Genomic DNA, 27,220 nt, shown 5'->3' with positions numbered 1-27,220 from the left:
ATTCAAGCTCAAGAATGTTTTGTTAATATAATTTGGTGGCTATTTTCCATATATTCTACCGTTCGCGGTAGCTCAGTCGGTAGAGCGCTCGCTCCGTGATCGGGAGGTCGTGAGTTCGAATCTCGGCCGAGACTGACCTAAGTGGATAAAAAAGAAATGGGTAGCAACTGTTCCTTCGCTATGCGCTCGGCACTTTGAAGTGAAAGTTGCGAGTCCTTCGGATGAGACCTTAAAAACCGAGGCCCCGTGTCACGGCAGACGTTGGCACGACAAAGATCCCTCACTGCTCAAAGGCCCTGAGTGCCGAGTAAAGGTCAAAATTTGAAGCCCTTCACCGATACATGGTGACGTCTCTATATCATTGAAAAATTCTCGAATGGGACCAGTTCCGTTTCCCTACATAACTAATTATATATGGGACGGGTTTTACCTGTGTTGATGACATAGTAAAAATAATCTATCTGAAGATAAAACTCAATGTGAACGTGTGTTCGTGTGTCAATTGCCCTGCCTTGTTGGAACAATTAAACTTAACTTTTCAATTATAATTTTGCAACGCTTGTTGGTGTTATTTGTACAATGATGGTCGTGTTGCATCTAACTCAAATCATCGAATTTATGTTATACTCTGCTTCCATACGTACATCGGTATTCAAAATAAACTGACCAAATCCTCCACCCACGTATAATATTGAAAGTGGACGATGGGTATAACAGTAGAATTTCACAACGATGGTTGTGCCCTTATCAGAATGCAAAATGGGCAAAATCGTTGGAACTTGACGACATTGAGTCAGCTCAATAATGCACTGGATGAGGTAGAAAGGTATGTAAAGATTTTGAATGACTATTGCAGCAATTAATATGGGATAACAAGTGAAAAATCGGCTTATTATAGAATAATATCTTTAGCCAAAAATTTAAATCATTCGGGTGCTTAGAATCAAACACTGGACACAATCACAGTATAAGTTAGAAACTGGAACGTTCTCGTTTTCATTTGGCCAATGTCTATGGTGCAGCAATATATAAGTGTTAATAAGTTTAAATATTTTCCGCCATTTTATACTCGTGATGTGTACTGCAAAATTAATTAATCATCCAACGCCATTTACGTTTTGCAATAAATAAAGTATAAATAAATAAATAATTAAATAAATAGTTTTTACTGTAGCTATTTACAGCAATATAATACCTTTCGAGAATCATGATACTTTCATAAACTTGTTTAAATTTCAAAAATTCAATGTACAAGCATTAATTTGCAATCAACGACTATTAAATCATATTGATGAGCGTCATCTCTGTGCTCGAAGAAGATCCATAATATATTTTGAAAACTAAATCACTCCAATTCGCTAAATGGATTTCATTAAATAATTATCCATTCATTTTATTTTAGTCAGAAACCTAACTGAGCTTGCTTGAATTATCTTACTTTATGATATACCCTTACTTTTTGAATTATACCTTATAATTACAGGAACAAATCTGCCTCGATATTAGTAACCACGGGGGAGGGTAAATTTTACAGTAACGGCATTGACCTGGACTGGCTGAACTCTACTGGAAGATCTAGTGATGCTGGTAGACAGTTCTTCACGGTTCTGCTGGATACTCTCTGGAGAGTCATGCACTTTCCAATACCCACTGTGGCAGCCATAAATGGTTAGAATAGGGGAGTTCTGTCCTTCCTTTTTGTGTGTTTCCCTTGTATGTTTGTAGTACTTCTTAAATAATGAAGCTAAAATTTCATACCAATTATTGCGCAGAAAAAATGTTCTGCAAAATATTCCCGATATTTACATTATCCCGGTAATTTTAGACTAAATACTCCCAAAGTTTGTATACATTTGCTGTTTGCATATTCGTATTCTACTTCTATTACAGAAAATCACCAATATTTCTTTCAAGCATGCATACATATAATCAATACTATTTTTCTAACAAGACAAACAAACAATCAAAATTGCTTTGAAATGTGTCTTAATTGGAGAATGTGTTCTGTAAATGTAACTATAATAATATAAATAATCAGCATTTTTTAAGTTTCCCTCAGGATTCCTGAACACAAGAAATATTATATTTGACGCATAAAAATGTTAGTTATATAAATGAAATTGAAAAATATGTTTTGTCAGTTTGTTATAATTTTTTTCCAGGACATTGTTTCGGTGGTGGAGCTTTTCTGGCATTGTGCCATGATTACAGGGTGATGCGGTCTGATCGCGGGTGGATTTCCTGGAATGAAACTTTGATAAGCGTTCGCATAACAGATTCACTCAAGGAAATATTAGAGTACGTTTCACTCCATTTTAACAGTTTTCGCTTCTAAATTACATGATATTGGATGACCTTTTGTCTTTGTTACTCTCAACACAGAAAAAGGTATGTCGTGCGAGATTTTATTTAAAGAAAAATCAGAATAAAGAAAAACAAGATGTATTTGCGAAACACTGATGCCCCCGTATGGTAACTTATAGCAAAGGTTAAACTTTCTCAAATGCAAATCAAATATCTTGATACCAAAAGTAAGATTTCGAGGAATAAACCTGTGAAATATGAAAGCCCTAGCAGCAACCATTGAATAGATATGGAAAAGGCTAAAGTTGTTTCAATAATATGTCAAACATCAAGGTCAAGGTCAAATTGTCAAAATTAATGGTACCCACCGAAAGGCCTTCTCCCAAGAAATATACGGCTGAAATTTGAAAGCCGAAGCACCAATCTTTCAAAAGTTCTGACCAAGGTTAGAGCTTTCCAAAAGTAGGTCAAACTCCAAGGTCAAGGACAAAGGATCCAAGTTGTTGGTATCCAAAGAAAGGTCTTCTCACAAGGATTACATATGTGAAGTATGAAAGCTCTAGCACCAACCGTTCAAAAGTCATGGCCTAGGTTAAAGTTTTCCAAAAGTAGGTCAAACTCCAAGGTCAATGTCAAAGGGTTAAAGTTGGTGGTATCCAAAGAAAGGGCTTGTCACAGGGAATACACATGTGAAGTATGAAAGCCCTAGCACCACATGTTCAAAAGTTATGGCCAATGTTAAAGTTTTCCAAAAGTAGGTCAAACTCCAAGGTCAAAGGATCAAAGTTGTTGGAATCCAAAGAAAGGTCTTGTCACAAGAATTACAGCTGTGAAGTATGAAAGCCGTAGCACCAGCCGTTCAAAAGTTATGGCCAAGGTTAAAGTTTTTCAAAAGTAGGTCAAATTCCAAGGTCAAGGTCAGAAGGTCAAAGTTGTTGGTATGCAAAGGAAGGTCTTGTCACAAGGAGTACACATGTGAAGTATAAAAGTCCTAGCCCCAATTGTTCAAAAGTTAAAGCAATGGTTAAGGTTTGGTAAAATTTTGCAAAACTGGTTCAGACTCCAAGGTCAAGGTCAAAAGATCAAATATCGTGGTACCCAAAAAAAGGTCTTGTCACAAGGAATACACATGTGAAATATGAAAGCCATAACTTTCCAACCAATCAAAAGTTATGGGCAAGGTTAAAGTTTTTGCGGACAAACAGACAGACGTACGGACAGGGCAAAAACTATATACCCCCGAATAACTATCAGTAAAACTACCAGTATAGTCGTTGTCCTTGCACAAAATATATACTGTTTCTTTGTAAAAGAAAAATTATATATTCACATATGAATATGACAAATAATTTTCGGGAAAATGGTATGGTTTTCCTTAAATCAATTTATTTCTTTTCAGACGCAAACTCAACATAGAGGCTTTACGAGAATCGGTCATTTATGCTAAACGATTTACAGGCCCCGAAGCTCTCAATCTAAAGATTGTAGATGGAATTGAAAAAGAATCAAATTTGATATCTGAAAGTAAATCAATTGGCTTCAGGGCTCTTGGTAACAACATAATACAGCGGATAGACTTGCAGAACATGAAGAAAGACATGATTCCACGAACAATCGGTGTATCTAAACTTTGAGGAATCGTATTTCTTTCCAAAATTTAAAATGCACTAGTCAGATTTTGATAAAAACATTGTATTTAACAGTATGTCGGCTGAGAATTGAAATCTTCTAAAAACCAAAATGATCAAACACGAGTTATGCATATCACTGGTATCGTCTTGTTGAGATCTATATACCTATGAATATTTTTTTCTTTTCTTTGAACAAAAATGAGAAGATATATTAACATTGATAGTTTGTTCTATCTCCACTTGACACAAATTTATAAATATTAGATTGTTCTAACTCCTTAATGTTCAGTCATAATGTTTATAATTGGTCACATGACTTTATCAATAGAAAACCTGAGAGAGGGGGATGTCGCTGTGAAAGTGATTAAATTTATTTATTTTAACAGTTTAATGATATTGTAATAATAATAAAAAAGTTAATTTGTTATTCAATCTACGAAAGCCCAGAAGGCTCATTCGAGATTCGAGTTTCGAAATACAAGATTCGAAATTCGAGATTCGAGATTCAAGATCCAAATTAACCAATCAAAAGGCGGATTCAATATTTGATTGCTTCCCTTTATTAAGTTTTTACTATCAAGAAATCACTGAATATATTGATAACAAGTGGGTCATTTGCTTGAATAACAATGCAAGAAAAAATGTTATATGTATCAAAACAAAATAAAAATGAATTTTGGGTAACTGTTTTGAAAAATATATATATATAATCTTATTTTACTCATTAAGCAAAACAATAGATACATCTATTGAATATTATATGGTCTTAAAGATGAATTGCAAACTTAGTAGGCCGATAAATTATTTAATTAGCAAATGGATGAGGGAGAAAATTATTATTGATATGAAATACTAAGGATCGTCTTTACACTGCACAGTAATTTAATTAAGGATAATTTTCATTACCTTTAAGGGATGCATTTGTGCAGTTAAACTGATCTACTATTTGATATGGAATAAAATAAATTCCAGTCTGTATTGTACATATAATTTTTAATTAATTCAAGTATTCAAAGCCTTAGACCAAGATAAGTAATTGAAAACTTATTTTTATGTATTTCTCCTATTGGGAAACAGTGGTGTATATTCCCTTCTGCTAATGTGTAGGCTAATGTGAAGTCACAGATTTCACCTAATGCGCATCATTGCCGAGTTGCGGATAGGCAAGGAGGGAGTCGCCCCCTTTCAATAGAAGGGTGAGGGGGGGGGGGTCGGAGGACCACTTTCTGCGATCTTGGAGACATCTATCATTGTCATTTTTCAAGTGAATATAATTATAAATCATTTAAACATATTTTTATGATACAGAAATTAAAATCTTCGTGACCACTCTTAATAAAATTGAGAAATTTTAAAATCCTAGGCTTACACAGTACTTGGAAATTATGGAAACTTCTTTACTGAATAATCTAAATATAATTTTTAAAATTTTTTATGTTTGACTTCCTACTAACCCAAACATTTTTCCTAATTTCTATTCCCTGTCCTAATTGTAGACTCCTGTTGTTATCATTTAATTTCTTAATAGTCTGATATCGACTTCAAGGTAACATTTCAATTTTAGACTTAACCAGCTATAAAAATCAAAAGTTGTGTACTGTACTGCACTGTAAAAATTGGATAGGCATAAAAGTGTGGATAGCTAAAAATACTTTTATTGCATTTGATAAAAATATTCTAGTAACTGGTAATTAATAAGATTTATGATCAACTTTACCCCATTTTTCAACCAAATACATGTATAAATAATATGTTTTTACATCAAGAAAATGGTGTATAGGCTACAGCCTTTTCGCCTTTATGGAATATACACCATTGGGAAAGCGAACACTAAAAGGCATACATGAACTAAGTAATTTTAATACGTACTGCTTTAGGCTATACGATTTTTTCAAAGTCCTAAAGGTGTGTTTTGTTAAGATAATTAACTTTTTATCATTATCAATACTTTTATATCTTTTTTTCTCTATGGCCATTACATCATGTATTGAAACTTGTGTATTGATTGGTTATGTATTTTGCGAGACCCTAGCGGTTTCCTTATAAATAATTATCGAATATATTATTATTTTACCCATGCATTGCAAGATTGACACTGAATGTTGATAACCGAACATTTGTCCACCGTTGTAATAAAATAAACAACATAGCCATAGGACCCTGGGCACGTGTCTCTACCCCTCCTCCCCCCCCTCACATTCCCCTTATATGTTTTACCCATATAATATACTATAGAAAACAGCAACTTAATGCTTGTGTCCTTTCAAAAATAACGTCTAATAACCTTGATAACCCCCTGGCTTTACAGTGATTTTTTTAAATTATTTCCTACGGGCCTGAACAAAGAGAAATCATTACTTTTATTAAGCATGTATATTTCAGCCATCCGTACTTAAGGGGCTGTCTCTTGGTTTCAATAAAACTTGGTCACTGGTCACTTTCTAATACCTTGTCACAAACTATATCCACTTTGAAACCCGTATTACTATTTATAATTTAATAATCGCTAGTCACTTCTTTTATTGCACACTAATAATTCTCATCGACTACAATACGCCCCCCTCCCCCCGCCCCTTGCTCTTTGAATCCGATTAACAAAATTTATTATTTTGACATCAACCCTGTAAACAAAGTAGATAGTACGGCATAGATATTCTTGATATAATTCTATTATAATATTTAAGAAGTTATAAAAAAATTTAAGCATATTTTGCAGACCAAAAACCCAATATTTTTTTCTAAGTTCGTTCTGATAACTCGTATAAGATTCTTTCTTGCATTGTAATATAATCAAATGACCTCTTCTGTTTGAATATATTAAACGATTTCTACAAGGTCAAAACTTAGCAAAGGGGAGTAATTGAATCTTAAACCGCCTTTTGATTGGTTAGTTTGGATCTTGAATCTCGAAACTCAAATTTCGAATCTCGTATTTCGGAACTCGAATCTCGAATGAGCCTTCTGGGCTTCATCTATTACCAATTTAATGCACCAAAACTACACCTCTCATCTCACAAATAAATGTAGTTTTGAGAGGATTGAATAACGCCTCCTTGATGTTCAGGTTTAAAGAAGATAAGGCACAATCTATAATAAATTCCAATACATGACCAACTTAGCCCCACCCTGGTATCTGAGCACTGGCTACAGGTGACTTTAAAACTATAGGAAAGGAGCTTAGAATTCAGTGAAATAACAAATGGCCTCAGTCTAGATTCAAATGCCTGGACCATGAGGCGTTAAGGTTTAAATACTCATTGTAATTGTGCAACATTTGCCTTACAGATGAACATGAGTAAAGATTTGAGTTATGCATATTCAATATACCACCAGTTTAGTCCAACTCTGTGGTTTGAACCAGGAGCTAACATTTTTTTTTATAGTGTCGTGTTTATTATAATCATAGAAAAAGTTTGCCTTCTGATGTCGATCATATAATATATGTTCAATATGTTACCAAATATACCCACCGTATGACCTAAAACATGGACCCAGGGGACTTGGTTTACACAGTTGTGGTAAAAGTTTGAATTGGGATATAGATTATGATAATGCAAACCGTTTGTCTTCTAGATGTGCATAAGTAAAGGAGATTCTTTAAAAGCTTTCTTCGGTCATATTACACTTTATCTGTCCACTCCCATCAGGCCCAAGGGAGTCAGGGACCATGAAAACTCGCAGATTATTATATAATTTAATATTTATGCATATTATTATTTATCCATTGACAATATACTAATACACCAAAATTGGTTGAAATTAAGCTGGATTAGAAAAATGAAAATGTTTAACAGTGTACGTTTGAGAGAAAAGGGAAAAGTACGACGCATCAGAGAGTCTCAGATAACATTTATTTCAATTTTTTTTTTTTTTTATTCATTTATTTTTAACATAAAGAACTTATCAGTTTTAAATTATATTTTGTGTTTTAAAGAAGATCAAGAGATTTTCTATTCCTTTTTTAACGATTTCTATTCTATCATTGTTAAATAATGCTTATAGAAATAAAAATGATAAAATGAAAGAACAAGGTACGGTTTCAATATAAATTTTGCCCTGTGTTTTTCTTAAAAATGAAAGTAATGTAAAAAATTAAAACTCATGATTTCTGAATCATTGAAATTACAGGCAGAAAGATCATACAAATCATTTTTCTCACATGACCTTCTAAATGCTAATTGTGACGTCATAAACGTGTGCATTTTCCCGTATTTTCTTGAAAAGTTGCAGAAGACACCAATTTTCAATGGAATTTTCTCTCAGATGGCATTGTCCACAGGTATCGCCCACAAAGATTTTGAGATATGTGATTTTTCAAAGAATTTTACACAACCTTTCCGAAAATAAACGTGGGCGACGGCTGTGGACACTATTTTCTTAAGGAAAATAACCCTTGAGATGGGTCATTTTGAGGCTTTTTCTGTTTAAAATAGAGAAATGCATCAAATTAATGACTTCATATTTCCAGAATGGTACTCTTTCATGCTATATTTTTTCCTGATTTATCACTGTCATATACTCAACAAATGTTTAAGCCAGTTTCAAAACTTTTTGAAAGTATTAAATTTTTAGGGCAAAATAAAGCTAAAACTGTACCTTCTTCTTTATTCTCAATAATTCTATTCTATAAATTTTATTAAAAATCTATTTCCAGATCAATACTAATGTTTCTTTTTTCCTTACGTCAAGAAACAGGTCTGCCTCACATCCGCACCAAGCTTTACAGTGTTCAGTTAAAAGTTTAATATGGTTTATTTGAAAAGGGTAAAGGATAGAACTTAGGAATTTCCAACACCAGAATACAGGCTGGATTCTGTGATTGAAGATATTGCCAATCAGAGGCTTTTTAAGCTGTTGCGTTTTTCGCAAGGCAAGAATTCTTTTGAAATCAGTATATTCCTTAGAGTTAAATTTGTCATTAAAATAGGTGACGATAATGAACAATGATTGATCTCAAAATACATGCAAACAAAATAAATCTGAAAACAGGGTATAAAATATGAACCTCTGAAAAATTCCAGAGGTGGTTTCAGCTAGGTGCTGAACAGTCTGTGTTGTTGTCACATAGGGCTCTAGCATTTGGTGTAATGGGATTAATGACAAATGACAGAATTCAAGGCAAAAGTTTCTGAGGCCATTGTTATTATAATCCTAGTATGCTTTACCGTAGGGATAAGTGAAAAAAGAATCTCTAGCAATTCTCCCTTTGAAAAAAGTCCAGGAACAAACTTTTAGTTACAACAACTATTTTGGTACATAGTGTTTTATTTCATTCAAGTCTAAATCTAATTCATTACTCACATGCATTATTGAAAGACGTGAATATTGTTTCCTCTGTAACATTTGGTTCTTAAACAGTACCATCTGGTAAGAGAAGGTTGTTAAACGGGATTCCATCGAAGTCTCCCAAAAGTACACCTATCGAACCTAGTATACACACAAGGATAGCTTTTTTTCTACTTTAGAGGAAGACTAAATATTTTATGTTGAATATTTATTTAAAATACCTCATATATTCTAAGAGTGTTTAATGTATCTAAAATAATCTAAAACATTTAACTTAAGAGCACTTGATTTAATTATACAAGTATTGGCGCTCCTGGCAATTACTTGTTATTATCTAGATTGTCTTTGCAATTGTTCATCTAGAGGCATTTTTTTCACAAGAAAAAGCACTAAATATCTTGACATCAATTAAAAAAAATATTGCATTAGTATTATCTTGTAAATTAGGGAAGGTTTCCTCTGTTCTCAATGAAACCTGCTGATTATTTCCTGCAGATTAACTTTCATAAAGAATCCAATGATTTTACCATTTTTACTCACTAATTCACAAACTATTTTGTGTCGTAACGCCACAAATGCCCCCACAGGCAGCGAAAATTTCAAATACATTTGAAGCCGAGATAATGATTAGAAATTATGAATTTTTAATTTTTTTAAAAATCAATCGAGGTACCTGTCAAAAATAATCGGTCCAGGACCAAATTCGAACTTGACCTGTATTTTCTGCTAAAATACCTGCATATGCAATATCAACCTTATACATAAATCCCTACAAAAGTTAGAGAGCGGAAACTGAAAAATTCTTATTTTCTATGTTTACGGGATAACTCTGTCAAAAATCATCGAACCACGACTAAATTAAAATAAAACTTGGCCTGTATTTTCTGATAATTTACCTGCATATGCAATTCCAAACTCAATATACATACATCCCTACAAAACTGAGAGCGCGGAAACTGAAAATTTCCCCCTTTTTTCTAAGTTCAAGAGGGATAACTCTGTTTAAAATCATCGGACCATTACTAAATTCCAACTTGTCCTGCGTATTCCTATGACGTATCCTTATGTCAAATTTAAGTTTAATGTGTGCAATTGTTGTTGAGATAATGAACAGAAAGTCAATGGTGACTGAATGATAGAATTACGGAACAGGGTAACACTATATGCCCCGGCCATTTTATGGCAGGGACATACAGATAGCAGAAAATAAGGGTAAAACTAGAACACAGTGTACTAGTAAACGGTGACATTTCGGTTCTTTGTTCTAAAAGTTTACGAAATGAGTAAACATGAAAACGAGGGTCCCTGTGTAATTATGAATTTATTGTTACAATAACACTGTTTTTTTTCCGTCATTTATCGGGAAACACACATCCACTTTTAAAAAGAGGGGCATTTGAAAAGTTCAGAATTGGTTTGATAAGATATTAACCATTTTACGGAAGTTAATAAGTTTGATATAATTGAGAAGAGCAGGAAAATATACACATACTTCACTTTGTAATTATTATTACGCTATAATTCCAAAAATGATGTAAGAATTATGTGTTTAGCATACTGTTCATAAAAATGACGTAACAAGAGACAAAATTTCAGCGAAGTAAGATTTAAATGTTAACTTTTGTTTATAACCTAGAATAGTTACATAGACTACAGTCTATTATATGGAGTTATAATCAGGAGCTCCTACGCTTTTGAGGTGGTCTAAGAGTATGTCAAACATGTTCTTATCGACACGTGCACTAATATTGGGCAAAAAGGAAAAGACGTTGCTGTGAGAAAATGACAAAGTTGACAATCACAGGATAATTGTGGACGATGTTGCAGAATTTGCTGGCAATAATTTGTCAGGTGTTTAACCAATTTGCGGGACGGATCAAAGCTCAGGAGAGGTTTATTAAGGGTATCCCATTTTTTTTCATAAAAACCGAAATTGAGCCCTTATAGTTGTAATCCACCGTAACTCGATATCTTTGCTAATTCTTAACTCATGGAAAATAAATAAGATTATATATCAGTTTTGAATATTTTAAATATTCCCAACAACCAAAATGAATTCAAATACCATATCTATACTGGATTCCAAAATTTCATAACAACCATTACTAACAAAGATACATAGCAGATTCCAGTAAACGTTCAATTAAGCCTCATTCTTTACTCCTAAATAAAATATTAACAGCAGTGAAGGAAAAACTTAAGGAGTACTGTACAGCAATATATTCGGGAAGTGGTGTAAATTAGATGTGGATACTTAAAAATTCCAAGAAAGATTAGAAAATTTAATCTCACAAAATTTTACAATAATCAATAACATAAAAACATGACTTTTCAACTCTATATACCCCATTCCCCATGATTAATTAGACTCCAGGGCGGGGATTCATCAACTTCTTAGTATATTCTTAAGTTTAAAAAATCACTTAATTTATATATTTTTTACTTAAGTTCCCTAGGTATTACTTAAATTTGGTAAAAATATTTAAGTGTTATTCATAAAAATATTTAGTGCTTAAGTATTAAAGTTAAGTGTCCTCAGGAGGTGTCTTAAGTAGATAAGAAATACTTAAGTTTTCTTCATACAAATAAAAACAATGGTGCACAGAAGAAATCATAATCTTTCATTAAAAACCATTCTATAACATCTAACTAGGAACTCTTTTTGACTTTGAGATATTTATCAACTTGTATTATACAAATGAGCAATGTTGATGACATAGCTATACTTATCAGTTGTGATGTAATACATATGGAACTAAATACCTCCATTACAAAAGAGTGCATCGTTTGTTCGGTACATTGTATGTGTTGTTAGGGTGAATTATGTTACGTACTCTAATTTTCTCAGAAATAAAGTTAGCTAAGAATTGCACTTAGAATTTATATGAATATGGCTTAAAAAATTTTTCTTCGCTAAGGATTTATTTATACTTAAGTGTGAATCTTTCCACAAATCTTTTTTTTAAATCCCATCCCAGGGTTTATGACATCATTGACAGCTGCTTTTTCCATACAAATATATTTACTCACCTTGCCATTGGTCATTTGCAAGATTATTTTGTTAAAGAAACATTCTTATTGTACATAGAAGTACTCAGTTGATTCGAAGAGCATGCTCTACGTATGAACAATTTCTAAAACGAGGAAGGTTATTGACAAACAAGTTGATGAAAGAAGAATATCAACAATCTCGTTTAAAGCCATCATTTCGTTTGTTTTATGGTCGATACAATGATCTTGTCAGCATTCGACTTAATGAAAGATAGTATTTGCTGACAAGGTCATTGTTTCGACCATAGAATCTGGAAATATTGACTTTAAGGAGGCTGGGGGGTCAACAAATTAACCATCAGATATAACTTAATTTTTTAGATATGATATCTTAAGCTGTCAACTATCATTTGGCAAACAAAAATTTCATACATTTTAGTTTTAAAATTTGATCATTTTTGTATATCTTTATATGGAGCTCTTCTTCTAAAGGAGTTCAATATAGTCTGAAAATGGCCACAATCACCCAGCCCTCTTAAACGAGATTGTTGATACCTTTGTTTCATAAACTTGTATGTCAATAGCTTGCCTCGTTTTGGAAATTGTTCTTACGTAGAACACTCTCTTGCGTAACGAATCAATTGGGAGAAATAACTCCAAAATGCAGGCAATAAGGGTATACTGCTACATAAGTAAGGGAAGTTGACGATAGAAAAGTTGAAGTCATCATGTTTATCATAAAATTTTAATTCGTTGTTAGGTTACAATTATCGTCTTTTTCTAGTAATATATCCAAACATGAAACAGATGTGTCATCTTTTATTTCGAGTTCAGACGGGTAAATCGAATCAACGTACGAATGAAATATTTTTGGAAATCTCTACCTTAACGAATAAAAATCTTCTAGGTATGTCTAATATAAGGTAACGGGTCATAGACCTTGCTTATTAACCAATCATAAAATGAAATATGGAACTGCTGCTTTACAGTACAATTTAACAGTCTTACTCTCGTACCATGCATATTTTCTTTGAAAAATCTTTTCTAAAAAGCCTTTGATAGCCCTATTCCGATGCTCCCATGTTCTCGTGTGGACAAAAAATGGGACTTTCCAGAATACTAAACACATGAAATTCTAACGTGTTGTTTGGAGTTATAAAGTCATAAAAAATTAAAGAGACATCACATTAAGTGCATATTTTCCTGCTTTTTTTAATGGTATCAAACTCATTAATTAATTAATTAATTTAAATGGTTAATATTTAATCAAACCATTCTCAGAACTTTTCAAAAGCCACTGTAAACAATGTTTTTGCTTTTGATTGCTACCGGAATACGATGCACACAACTCTGAAAACCACAATCGAGAATCACTTCACGAATAAGAAGATGAACTCAATGAGGATAAAAACACAGAGGACATTGAAAATGAAAATTACTGGTTATAATAATGATGATATTGTGAATATGTCAATTCATGTCTCGAGTAGAGCCTCTATGCAAAATGTTTTATCTATATGATAATTAAGGAAGGTAATTTATTTTACATTTTGGACATCAAAAATTGAGCAACACATGTGTGTGTGCAGTCATTTGCCTCAATATATATGTATGTATATATGAGTTTGATAAGTAATTTGTTCGACTTTATAAAGATTTATGACGTAATGGTTGAATAAAAATGAAAAAAAAATATGCAATTTTTGTTAGAATCAGGGCCATTAACTCAGTTTGTATTCTTTTAATATGGTCATTCTCATATCTATGACTAATTTCACAGTCTAGTCAAACCTTATATCACGGTTGGCGACTGTGTAACAAATACCTTCGGGTTGCAAATGTATTAAGCACAATATATCAAACTTGAACAAATTAAGGGTAATAACTCTGTCTCCAGCATGGAAGCCACAACGGATTTGATGCTATCATACATTTTCTAACTAGTTAGGGATATACATTACCAAATATCACTATAAGCCCAAAATGGTACCGACTAATTACGCTTTTACTTTTTGTCGATGAAATATGAAGACAATGCACAGTATTCAATCTCAAATGTCCAATGAAACGATACAAATTTTGAGCAGAGCAAACATGGACCTCAAAATTTAGAGTAGGGATCAGGTGCCAGGGAAGAGTGAGCATCCCCTGTCGACCGGTCAAACCCGCCAAGTGTTTTTTGTCATGATCGGGAAAAAGCCGGAAAAATTCGTAGACAGTTCAGTGTATAGATAATAGCCTAACAATTAGTATGATAAACGTCAGTCAGCATTTGACTTAATGATAGGTTAATGTGCTGACAAGGTCATTGTATCGACCGTAAAACTTGCCAAAAGATGACTTTAAACGAGACCATTGATATTCATGTTTAAACGAAACCATTGATATTCTTGTTTCATCAACTTGTTTGTCAATAGCTTGCCTCGTTTTAGAAATTGTTCATACCAAGAGCATGCTCTTACGAATCGAATCAACTGAGAGACATAAACCCCATATGCAAATGAAAAGGGTATATTGCTACATAGGTAAGGGAAGTTGACGATTGAAAAGTCATCACGTTTATCATAAAAAGCTTTGTTGTTAGTTTACCATTAACGTCTTTTTCTAGTAAAATACCTAAATATGAAACAGATGTAAATGTATCAGAATTTGTGTATCTTTTTATCGTCGACTGTTAATGTTTTACCTCAAAACCAGTTTGACTACTGCATCAAACCCAGGAATTTTCAACTTTTTCATTCTATATCTGTAAAAAAAATTATATGAATAGTTTTTTTAAAGTGTCCTGATTTTTAGGGGATAGGTTTTATTTCGAAGCATTACCTCCGTTTTTTTAAAACGACGAGGAATGTTGCAGAAAACGCACATGAATGAAAATCATAATTTCTGAGTTTTTTTCTTGCAGTGTAGTCAGAATTAACCGTTAATTAAGGCATTGAATATTTACATTTCATAATTGGTTTGTATATAATTAAATTTTACAGAGTCTTATAATTAAAATGGTACCTGATTTATTGAAATCCGTTAATTCTAAGCGAAACTAGTAATTTTTTGAGCAACCTATGAGAAAAAAGTGGCTTACCGGTCATGATCAGATTTGACCGATACGAACGTAAAAGGTTTAATAATCAAAATTGTTCACCAATTAATGTTAAGATTTTTAAGTGTTGTAACTTTTTCTTTCAAAAGCACTGGTTATATCTTTGTATTAATGAGGGATTATCTCCCTCATGCATAGCTCTAATCCTTCAACGTATTTGGCTCTAGTCTTTGGCACCTTTTCAGCTCTTCCAAGTCTTTTTTATTTAAATATTTTAGATTTCCAATGTTTCGGCATGAGCATCACTGAAGAGACATAATTTGTAGAAATGCGCATCTGGTGCATCAAAATTGGGACCGTATGTGATTTAAATTGTACCCATGAACAGCTTTATTGGAAGCAATTCAGAAATTTTCAGTTTAGGGTGGACACTATCAACTGAAGGAAAAATTGCTTATACAGCATAGAAAAAAAAGTTTTTAAATTTTCAACAATGAAATACTGTGAATCATTTATTGAATAAAAGTGATATTCTGTCACAGTGAGAAGCATACCAAAATGATATTCTGTCACAGTGTGAAAGGGTATCAAAGAAAGTTAAAAATAATTTCTGGTCTGTAATAACATAGAGATAGTAACTAAGCCATCTTGATAAAGACTGAAAATGTCAATTTTTTCCCAAATATGTTGCTAAAATCCACGTTACAATGTTTTCAATGCTATGACGTCTCAACTGCTCAACTATGACGTCGACTAGTCGCAGCCTTTGAAAAGAAAGAGGCAAAGGGAAAAGCAAAGAAAATGTAATAAAGAGAAAATTTAGTGTTTAGTAGTTGGGAAACTGTCGTGAAACAGGATTTTTTAAAAATATTTTCACTCGTGCTTCGCACTCGTGAAAATACATATATATAAAAATCCTGTCCCAAATAAATTTCATATCCAGCTACAAAACATTGAAAATCCTCTATTTATCTTTTTCTTGATTCTTCGCGTAAAAATAAACTTCTTCAAATCAGACAAACTTTTTATGAAAGCTAATACTTGTTGTACATTGATTTATGTACAGGTAAGACAACAAAACACGAAACTTCAGATCCTATGTATTTTCAGTACATGGCACAGTTTATCTACAGTTGTATTCCCAGAACGTCCTACCGTGAAGTCGAGCATGTGTATTCCAGTAAAAAAAAAGACTAGCCATACTAACACAGCGCTCGAGAGCGAATTAGGATAGAAAATTATGTTGTTAAAGTGATATTGCCCTAATAGTTATTATCGCTATTACTTGTCATTTAGTAACTCTTCCATATTGGAGGCGCGTTATGCCTATGGGTTGGGTACAATGATGTCGCTATAGATGCGCAGTGCTACCGAAGCTGGTAATACGGATTTATAAGGTAAAAAGAAACCAGAACTTGTCACCTATTTACGATCACAGAGCTTAAGTCACTCGAATAAGAAGAAAGAGGAGTTACGAGTGTTGTGTGAGGAGGCTGATCAGCTAAATTATCACCAGTGTGATGACGAAGATAGCGATTTCGCAAACTTACGGAGAAGAACTATCTCGTCTTATATATTGCAACAACTGTTTTCTAACAGACTCAACCTTTGGAAATTGATATAATTCAACATTGTCATAATTATTTCAGCTATCGCTTGTTCATCCTTCTGCATCGGCATTGTTTACCTTCAAAACGTTGTACCCAAAAATCTTGCGAGATTTGGACTATTTCAAACTCCTATGTAAGTGAGCACAATAAAGGGGAGTTACTCTAAATAATTGCGTTAATAACTATTACTCGGTTTAACTTGCTCTGTGTGTTGGCAATGCAGGGCCAGAAATTTCGAATCTACGCGTATACTGCGAACAATTCAGAGAGTCAACACATGAATATGATAAGCGTCAACATGAGTCGAATATCAACATGATTAATGTTTAGGAAATACAATACAATTTTCCCTTTATTTGTAATGATTTTTAGTCTGAAGGCTCATAATTCAAGCTCAAGAAATGTTTTGTTAATATAATTTGGTGGCTATTTTCCATATATTCTACCGTTCACGGTTGCTCAGTAGGTAGAGCGCTCGCTCCGTGATAGGGAGGTCGTGAGTTCGAATCTCGGCCGCGACTGACCTAAGTCGATAAAAAAGAAATGGGTAGCAACTGTTCCTTCGCCATTCGCTCGGCAATTTGAAGTGAAAGTTGCGAGTCCTTCGGATGAGACCTTAAAACCGAGGCCCTGTGTCACGGCAGACGTTGGCACGATAAAGATCCCTCACTGCTCAATGGCCCTGAGTGCCGAGTAAAGGTCAAAGCTTGAAGCCCTTCATCGGTATATGGTGACGTATCTATAAAAGTGAAAAATTCTCGAATGGAAAGTAAAAGAACATACAATCAATCAATCTATATATTTTAGAAACCAGTTCCGTTTCCCTACATAACTAATTATATATGGGACGGATTTTAACTGTGTTGATGACATAGTAAAAATAATCTATCTGAAGATAAAAATCAATGTGAACGAGTGTTTGTGTGTCCATTGCCCTGCCTTGTTGGAACAATTAAACTTAACTTTACTATTATAATTTTGCAACGCTTGCTTGTTTTATTTGTACAATGATGGTCGTGTTGCATCTAACTCAAATCATTGAGTTTATGTTGTTCTCTGCTTCCATACGTACGTACATATGGGGTCAATCTGATAATACTCAAATTAAACTGGCCAGATCTTCCACCCACGAATAATATTTAAAGCGGACGATGGGTATAACAGTAGAATTTCACAACGATGGTTGTGCCCTTATCAGAATGCAAAATGGGCAAAATCGCTGGAACTTGACGACATTAAGTCAGCTCAATAATGCACTGGATGAGGTAGAAAGGTAAGTAAAGATTTTTAATGACTACAGCAGCAATTAATATGGAATAACAAGCGAAAGTTCAAATCTCTTTGACCTAAACATTAAAATCATTCGGGTGCTTAAAATCAATCACTGGACACAAAACACAGTAGGTGAGAAACTGGAACGTTCTTCGTTTCATTTGGCCAATGTGTATGGTGCAGCAATATATGTGTTGATAAGTTTAAATATTTTCCGCCATTTTATACTCGCACTGTGTACTGCAAAATTAATTAATCACCCAACGCCATTTATGTTTTGCAATAAATAAAGTATAAATAAATAAATAAGTAAATAGAGAATTAATTAAATAGTATTTACTATAGTTATTTAGAGCAATATAATACCTTTCGTAAATCATGATAATTCAAAGTTTATACCTTTATAAACTCGTTCAGATTTCAAAAATCCAATGTACAAGCATTAATTTGCAATCAACGACTATTAAATCATATTGATGAGCGTCATCTCTGTGCTCGAAGAAGATCCATAATATATTTTGGAAACTTAATCACTCCAATTCGCTAAATGGATTTCATTAAATAATTATCCATTCATTTTATTTTAGTCAGAAACCTAACTGAGCTTGCTTGAATTATCTTACTTTATGAAATGCCCATGTCTTTTTAATTAAGTATAGCTTATAATTACAGGAACAAATCTGCCTCGATATTAGTAACCACGGGGGAGGGTAAATTTTACAGTAACGGCATTGACCTGGATTGGCTGAACTCTATTGGGAGATCTAGTGATGCTGGGAGACAGTTCGACACGGTTATTCGTGATACTCTATGGAGAGTCATGCACTTTCCGATGCCCACTGTGGCGGCCATTAATGGTTAGAACATGGAAGTTCTGCCCTTCCTTTTTGTGTGTTTCCCTTGTATGTCTGTAGTTCTTAAACATTGAAGCAAAAGTTTCATACCTATTATGGCTCAGAGAAAAATGTTCTGTAAAACTTACCGACTTTTACATTATCCCGGTATTTTCAAACTGAAAACTCAAAAAGTTTGTATACATTTGCTGTTTGCATATTCCTGTGCTACTTCTATTCCAGAAAATTTACAAAATTTCTTCAAAGTATGCATACATTTAATCAATGCTATTTTTCTAAAAAATATTTTGAGATGTGTCTTAAATTGGACAATGTGTTCTGTAAATGTAACTAAAATAATATAAATAATCAGCATTTTTAAAGTTTCCATAAGGATTCCTTAACACAAAAAATACATAAGAAACGTTACATTATAAAAAAAGAAATTTGAAAATATGTTTTGTCACAGTTTGTTATGATTTTTTTCTAGGACATTGTTTCGCTGGTGGAGCTTTTCTGGCATTGTGTCATGATTACAGGGTGATGCGGTCTGATCGCGGATGGATTTCCTGGAATGAAACTTTGATAAGCCTTCGCATAACAGATTCACTCATTTTAGAGTACGTATCACTCCATCTTAACAGTTTTCGCTTCTATATTACATGATATTGGATGTCTTTTCGTCTTTGTTACTCTCAACACAGAAAAAGATATGTCGTGCGAGATTTTATTTAAAGAAAAACCAGGAAACATCAGTAAAAATACCAGTCATTGTCCTTGCACAAAATATATACTGTTTCTTTGTAAAAGAAAAATTATATATTCAAATATGAACATGAAAAAGAGTTTTCGGGAAAATGGCATGGTTTTTCCTTAAAATTAATTTATTTCTTTTCAGACGCAAACTCAACATAGAGGCTTTACGAGAATCGGTCATTTTTGCTAAACGATTAACAGGCCCCGAAGCTCTCAAACTAAAGATTGTAGATGGAATTGAAATAGAATCAAATTTGATATCTGTAAGTAAAGCAATTGGCTTCAAGGCTCTTGGTAACAACGTAATACAACGAATAGACTTGCAAAACATGAAGAAAGACATGATTCCACGAACAATCGGCGTATCTAAACTTTGAAGAATCGTATTCCTTTCCAAAATTCAAAATGCACTAGTCAGATTTTGATAAGAACATTGTATTTATCAGTACATTGGCTGAGAATTGAAATGTTTTAAAAACCAAAATGATCAAACAAGAGCTATGCATATCACTGGTATCGTCTTGTTGAGATCTATATACCTACGATTTTTTTTTCTTTGAACAAAAATGAGAAGATATATTTACATTGATAGTTTGTTCTATCTCCACTTGACACAAATTTATAAAAATTAGATTGTTCTACATGTATCTCCTTAATGTTCAGTCATAATGTTTATAATTGGTCACATGACTTTATCAATAGAAAACCTGAGAGAGGGGGATGTCGCTGTGAAAGTGATTAAACTTATTTATTTTAACAATTTAATGATATTGTAATAATAATAATAAAAAATAAAAATGACAGTCACCTGAGTATCAAGAGTTTCTGAAATCTATTACAAATTTAATACATCAAAAATACACCTCTCATCTCACAAATAAATATAGATTTGAGAGGATTGAATAATGCCTCCTTGATGTTCAGGTTTAAAGAAGATGAGGCACAATCTATAATAAAGTTTGATGCATGACCAACTTAGCCCCACCCTGGTACCTGAGCACTGGGTACAGGTGACATAGATTTTAAAACTATAGAAAGGAGCTTAGGATTTATTGTAATAACACATGGCTTCAGACTAGGTTCAAATGCTAGGACAATGAGCCGTTAAGGTTTAAATCCTCATTGTAATTGTGCAACATTTGCCTTACAGATGAACATGAGTAAAGATTTGTCATTGAGTTATGCATTTTCAATTTACCACCAGTTTAGTCCAACTCTTTTGTTCGAACCAGGAGCTAACATTTTTTTAGTGCTGTGTTTATTATAATCATGAAAAAAGTTTGCATTTTGATGTATAATATATTTTCATATATTATTGCCTAATATACCCATCTTAAGACCTAACATTATGGGTCCAGGGAACTTGGTTTCAACAGTTTTGTTGAAAGATTGAATAGGGATTATGATTACGCAAACCGTTTGTCTACTAGATGTGCATAATTAAAGGAGCACAGCTATGTTAAGGCTTCCCGAAGCTTTAAAATGCGCTCAAAACATAATATGTCATTGCGAGGTCGGTTTTGGTTTTAATTTATAAGTATTGAACTTTAGTACTTCCAATTTATATAAAGGGTTTCCTCGGCTATATATTAGCATGTTTGTTATGATATCACATGATTTTGTTGATCACGTGACGGTCATTTATAATTTTTTGAAGTGTTTCATATAAATCGCTTCGGCGCAGCTGATTAACACAATAATTATTAACATTTTGTTATATAAATAAATTCATCGTATCCTTGTGTATCCGAATTGTGCTTGGGAAAAGTCATAGTATTACTTGGGTACAAAATATTTTCTGAGAAATTCAACTTACCTACAAATTTGAGGGTATTTTCCACACAATATCGTAATCTGTATTAAAGCAAAGCCAACACACATTTTTCCCAAGCAAGATTCAGTTAGAGAACAACGTCTTCTTACAGATTTCCACAAAAATTCTCAGATTAATCCTCATTAATCACCTGCGCCAGACTCTTTTATACACACAAAATAAATTCTACCTCCAACCACGGGTATAAAACAGAGTACATTTCAAAAGTATATTTTTCATAAGCATTTTGAACATGATGAATTTCAATCAAGGGTAGGTAAGCAGTGTATTTTTAAAATATTCGGACATGTAAGACTTAAAAAACTTTTAACGACCCATGAATTTTGCAATAGCTTTTTAGCATTTTACATGTAGTTTGAAATAAAGTGTTAAGTTCATGACACTCTCCCCGTCATAACACCTCAAGTTTGCAGTGACCTGACGTCATTTTCCATTATGACGTCATATTTTGGTAGTTCAGAGATGTGAAGGCACAGAGTGCACTGTCATATTCTACGGGAAGCCTTAACCTACCTGCGAGATTCTTTAAAAGCTTTCTTCGCTCATATTACACTTTATTTGTCCACTCCCATCAGGCCCAAGGGAGTCAGGGACCATGAAAATTCGCAGTTTATTATATAATTTAATATTTATGTATATTTTTATTTATCCATTGATAATATACTAATACACCAAAACTGGTTGAAATTGAGCTGTTTTGGATTAGAAATGAAAATGTTAAACAGTGTACGTTTGAGAGAAAGGGGAAAAGAACGACGCACCCGAGAGACTCAATAACTTTTATTTCTTTTTTATTTTATTTCTTTATTTATTTATTTTGAACATACAGAGAGCTTATCAAATTTAAATCATTTTTTGTGTTTTAAAGAAAAGATCAAGAGATTTTCTATTTCTATTCTATTATTGTTAAATAATGCTTATAGAATTAAAAATGATGAAATGAAATTTATTCTAAATAATTCTATAAATTGTATTAAAATCCCTTTCTTTACTATTTCCAGATCAATACTGGTTCAACAAGCGAAATCTTTAATAAGTTTATTTCAAAAATGAATGTTCCGTCTTTATTAACATTTTAATTCTAAATGGAATACCCAAAAAAAAGAATTTTATTACAAAAGCTTGACATTTTGAAGATGTGAATTTACTTCTTAAAAGGGTTGTATTTGAATTATAATGTCAAGCAGTAGGATTTTGGCGAAATCTATTGGCGGACTTGATTTACTTATACCTATTACACCGTGTACACCTTTCTTAATCAAGTGCAGGGGTGTAGACTTTGGTGTACACTCGATGTACACTTTCTTACACCAAATTTAGGACATTTTTTTGAAAGCTGTAGCACTGAATCCAATATGGCGGAGAATGGTACGATTGAAAATTTAAGAAATGATTTTATGTAATATAAAGGATAAGAAATCACATTTAAGTTGTCTTTTATGTGTCATTGATGACATTAAAATTATTTTTTAACCATTCTAAATGATTAAGTCAATTCTTTATGTATTTTTTTTTCACTTAAAACAAAAAAAATTGTAGCCAAACACTGGCGAGATGCAAAACATATACTACACCTCGTAAAATGCAGTTGACTATTCAACACCACCTTTCACACCGGTGTACAATAGTGTACACCAAGTTAAGCTAAATCAAGAGTACGCCCTATATTGACACGAGTAAATAAATCTTAGTAATACTGTGGAGTAAAAATATAAACTTAGCTCGGGAATTTCAAACTCGCATGTAAATGTATGCTACAATTTAATATCTCGTAGGATTCAGATATCAGGGGCATCTTGTCCGCTCTGTTCTCTAGTACACAGATATAATATAATGGAAAGTAGCAAACATTTTGTAAACAAAGTCAAAAACTCCTTACTTGTGAAAAGTTACACAGATCCTCGCATGTACTAGTGCAAATGATGTTGTAGAACTTACCAGGCTAAAATATTCCAAATCTATCCTGTATAAATTGTTTTTATCCAAATTAAACCTCACCTTGCTGCACAGTTTTGCGTAAGGATTTCATGAAGTTTAGAAATCCAGTATAAGTATGGTAATTGAAAGTAGTATGATTATTGAGATTATTTAAATTTAATTGCAATGTAGAATTAAATTAAAGTTCCTCTGAAAAGGAATTTTTGTTTCACGGGGTGAAAAGATGTTTTTAAAGTATTTTCCGTTTTCCGTTGATTTCTATAGTGAAAAAAGCAATTTTTACCAAAATTAAAGAGTTATCTCTCTTTGTTTTCCCAAATAAGTTATGTTTTATGAAAATTCACATAAATATCTATATAAAAATGAATAATCATTTAAATATGTTAACTTCTGAAATTTGACTTGGAGGTAGGAGGCAGAACAATACTATCGTTCACAGTTCTCTTGTATCATAATTTGACTTCTAGTCCTGTATTTGAAAATAAAGTGTACCTACTTTCATATCAATACTTTTACATGCAGTAATCTTGAAATGACATTTAAAGCATCTGCTTTAAAGTGTAGTTCCATGATTTATCAAAGAAGTATGTTTAATATATATACAAGGATATACTTAAGTGTGTATATAGTATCTCCTATATGTAGTCTAACACCTCGAACTTTCTATGAGTTCTTAATTGAACAAAAATTTAACAGAAAAAAATTGAGAGATAAATATATTGACACATAGGCATAATAACCCCTTTACATGTGAAATAAGTAAAAACAAACACATTCCCATTAAGTTGATAAATGAAATATTTAATTCTTTAAAAGAAAAATAGTTTCTCTGAATAGATGTTATATGTACCTTATATAGAAGTATGACAAAGAGCTTCATTGTTGTTGTTTGTTGACTTCTCTTTATTGATCCAGGGTCTTCTCTTAGAAGTTCCTACACTCCACAAATAAAAATATGTTTTACAAGAAAATCCACAAATGCATGTCCTTTCCTTCAGAAAACTCAAATTTAAAAAAAAAATACGAGAAAAAAGCATTCTATAAAGAAATAATAGACAGGAAAAACTGATGCTGAGTATACAACATCGATAGAAATTATAAAAAAAAGTATTATTTTTCTAGTATTGTCAGGAAAAAAATGAATATGGTAATACGTCGCACTTTTTATTCGTAGTAAATTCCATTCCGCAGTCAAATTAATTTCAATGCATCTTAATTACAACAAATGTCCTATTGACATTCATGAACTTTTCCGGAAAATAGTTAATCAACTGAGGTTATTTTGTACTTAAAAACATCCAATCAACAAAAATTTTATTTTTGCGCACTTCTATCATGTTCAATTTGTGATCACGTGAGCAAATAACATCGATTTTATTTGTTTCAACAAGGGCGCGCGAGGAGTTCAAAACTATTTGTTTTTGTATTTCATTATTACATGACATTAACATGATAAAACCATAAATACATCTTTTGATGTTAATAAACAAAAACGATAAATTACACGTGATTTTACTGCACATTGTGTATATAAGTCAGTGAATCTCTGTAGAATTTACATCTAAACACTTGACCATGATTCGATCTCTCTTTTTCCTTGCTTTGGCACTATGTGGTAAGAATTATTTTAATTCTGTAAAATCGTAACTGCTAATTCAAAAAAAAAAAAAAAAAAAAAAAAAAAAAAAAAAAAAAAAAAACCTTTAAATTTTTATTTTTTTATGGTAAATTATGTCATCTTATTTTCCTCTTAGTTGGCTTCAATAATTTTATATCAGTTTATATAAATATATATGTAAATTGATGAATTATGCATTACGATAATAATTAAATTAATAATATGGAATATTTTAACTATATGTAAAATTGTTTTAATTATTTTTTTCTCAAATTTTTCTACCTTTTATGCTTTTTTTTTCAGCTGTTAATGCCAAATACTTTGGAGGAGGTAAAGATCATTATCATTTTTATCCATTTCAAATGTCCTTTTCATCTTTAAAGAAATGAGAAAGTTTTCCTTGACCAAATTTTTTTTTTAAAAAAGTATACCCTAACAAAAAAAGTACTATAGTAAATTACTTTAGTTGACTATTGTATCAAAGTTTTCACTGTTGTAAATCAAAGTTAATCAAATATCTTAACTAGGATTTTCAGATCGTTATGTTTTAGTATTTTAAATTCCTATAAGCAATGTTCTTATATAAACAGGAAATATTACTTGTATATTTACATTGTTTCAATCAGTTACGTTTAAATTGAAATTAAGTTTATTTCATTTGTTTCGTGCATTTAAAATAATGACTAAGGCTTTTATTCTAATGCCCTGTTCTTAGGGAAACTTTAACTCGTATTAACGTAAGTTACTGAAAATTAAATTTAAACGGAAAATCTATGCGAATTGGATTAATTCGAATTAATTTACTGTGTCCGTGTAAAGCGAAGCGCATTCGAATTAAATCGTAATATACCCTGTGGAAAAATTAAGCCATATGACTTATATCGGTTGTAAGATATAAGTATTTATGCTACTTTTGAGTGAAAAACAAAGGAACATTTAAGTTCATCACTACAAATGTGTACAGGCACTATGACATTACGTCAAATATGATTCTGCTCTGCATTAGCTGACATGTTTTTCAAATGATGTCATAAAAATCCTATTTTTTTAAAAAAAAAAAAATTCTATTGCGTATTAGTTTACTTCGCATAAACTGTCGTGTGAACGCAATTTAATTCGCGTTAGTTAAATTTGCATTATTTTACTACGTATAAATCTACTACAATTCAAATATTTAACGCACATTCGTGCGAACAGGAGAACAGTGTAAAAATATCTATTTATTTAGAGGAAAATAATACAAACATAATTTAGAATATTTATCTTAAGTAGTTTACAATTTCGAAGCTTTCCAATAAATCCATTTTCATTTCTGTATTCTCCCAAGTTTTTGTATTAAAATATTCCTAAAGAGAGAATAAGAATTGCTTAATAGGAAAACTTAATGATGAATACGTTTTAACAATGATAAAGCCTTTACAATCAGTTTTACAAATTCCTATAACCTTATATTATTTTATACACTTTTCTTTGTCTTTTACACTATATATATATATATATATATATATATATATATATATATATATATATATATATATATATATATATATATATATATATATATATATATATATATATATATATATATTACCTGTTTCGAATATAAAGCCTTTCTATGCCTTTCATACTATGTATATCTACCTGATTAGAATATGAAGCTTTTCTATGTTTTTATACAATGTGTATCTCCGTGTTTAGGATATGGAGGACTAGGCGGATATGGAGGTTTAGGAGGCGGATATGGAGGTTTAGGAGGTGGATATGGAGGTTTAGGAGGATATGGCTTAGGAGGTCTGGGAGGAGGTCTTGGCGGACTTGGTGGAGGTCTTGGCGGACTAGGCGGACTCGGTGGATTTGGAAGATTAGGCGGACTTGGAGGTGGTCTAGGTGGACTTGGAGGTGGTCTAGGCGGTGGTCTTGGCGGACTTGGAGGTGGTTTTGGAAAAGGATACTACTGAGGTTGGTATAATGCACAGTTTAAATCTGAAAATTAAAAAGTATTCACTATAAGTAAAGGACTTCATTCTAAATTTTCCAGGATTTAGTGTTGATCTGTAAACATGTGTTAATTATCATTTTCATTTAGTTGCAGATTGCTGTTTTTGGA

General features: G+C 32.3%; 2 protein-coding genes and 1 long non-coding RNA gene across 4 annotated transcripts in view; all 3 read left to right on the top strand.

The window, feature by feature from the left end:
- Positions 1 to 20,436, top strand: part of LOC133197747 (uncharacterized) — a 28,081-nt gene extending 7,645 nt beyond the window's left edge. The window contains exons 1-4 of one of the 2 annotated variants that reach the window (XM_061333943.1): positions 18,000 to 18,135; positions 18,807 to 18,991; positions 19,458 to 19,587; positions 19,866 to 20,436. In XM_061333943.1, coding sequence (XP_061189927.1) covers positions 18,014 to 18,135; positions 18,807 to 18,991; positions 19,458 to 19,587; positions 19,866 to 20,100 — 672 coding nt within the window. In that variant the 5' untranslated portion in view covers positions 18,000 to 18,013 and the 3' untranslated portion in view covers positions 20,101 to 20,436. Of the gene's footprint in view, positions 1 to 17,999; positions 18,136 to 18,806; positions 18,992 to 19,457; positions 19,588 to 19,865 lie in introns of those variants that run through there. The other variant, XM_061333942.1, reaches the window with a different exon arrangement.
- LOC133196755 (uncharacterized) lies at positions 659 to 4,294 on the top strand. Its single transcript, XM_061332616.1, has 4 exons — positions 659 to 826; positions 1,484 to 1,668; positions 2,163 to 2,298; positions 3,704 to 4,294. The coding sequence occupies exons 1-4, from the start codon at positions 705 to 707 to the stop codon at positions 3,936 to 3,938; spliced, it is 678 nt and encodes a 225-aa protein (XP_061188600.1). The 5' UTR covers positions 659 to 704; the 3' UTR covers positions 3,939 to 4,294.
- Positions 20,437 to 25,052: 4,616 nt separating the features above from the next.
- On the top strand, positions 25,053 to 26,881 carry LOC133197748 (uncharacterized). The gene is made up of 3 exons (XR_009722444.1): positions 25,053 to 25,110; positions 25,417 to 25,443; positions 26,812 to 26,881. It is a non-coding gene; the product is annotated as an uncharacterized LOC133197748 (long non-coding RNA).
- Positions 26,882 to 27,220: the final 339 nt, after the last annotated feature.

The sequence above is a fragment of the Saccostrea echinata genome, unplaced genomic scaffold (genome assembly GCF_033153115.1).
Source record: "Saccostrea echinata isolate AGI-Se365-2 ecotype Australia unplaced genomic scaffold, CSIRO_AGI_Sech_v1 ptg000030l, whole genome shotgun sequence".
Classification (NCBI taxonomy): Eukaryota; Metazoa; Mollusca; class Bivalvia; order Ostreida; family Ostreidae; genus Saccostrea; species Saccostrea echinata.
The sequence above is the reverse complement of the archived record's forward strand: the minus strand, read 5'-3'. Positions and strand labels throughout refer to the sequence as shown.

Bases quoted from the DNA above. Each gene is read 5' to 3' on its own strand.
- LOC133196755 (XM_061332616.1), top strand. From the start codon at position 705: ATGGGTATAACAGTAGAATTTCACAACGATGGTTGTGCCCTTATCAGA. The intron at 827-1,483 runs GTATGTAAAGAT...TTATAATTACAG, and splicing joins GCACTGGATGAGGTAGAAAG to GAACAAATCTGCCTCGATAT. The intron at 2,299-3,703 runs GTACGTTTCACT...ATTTCTTTTCAG, and splicing joins TCACTCAAGGAAATATTAGA to ACGCAAACTCAACATAGAGG.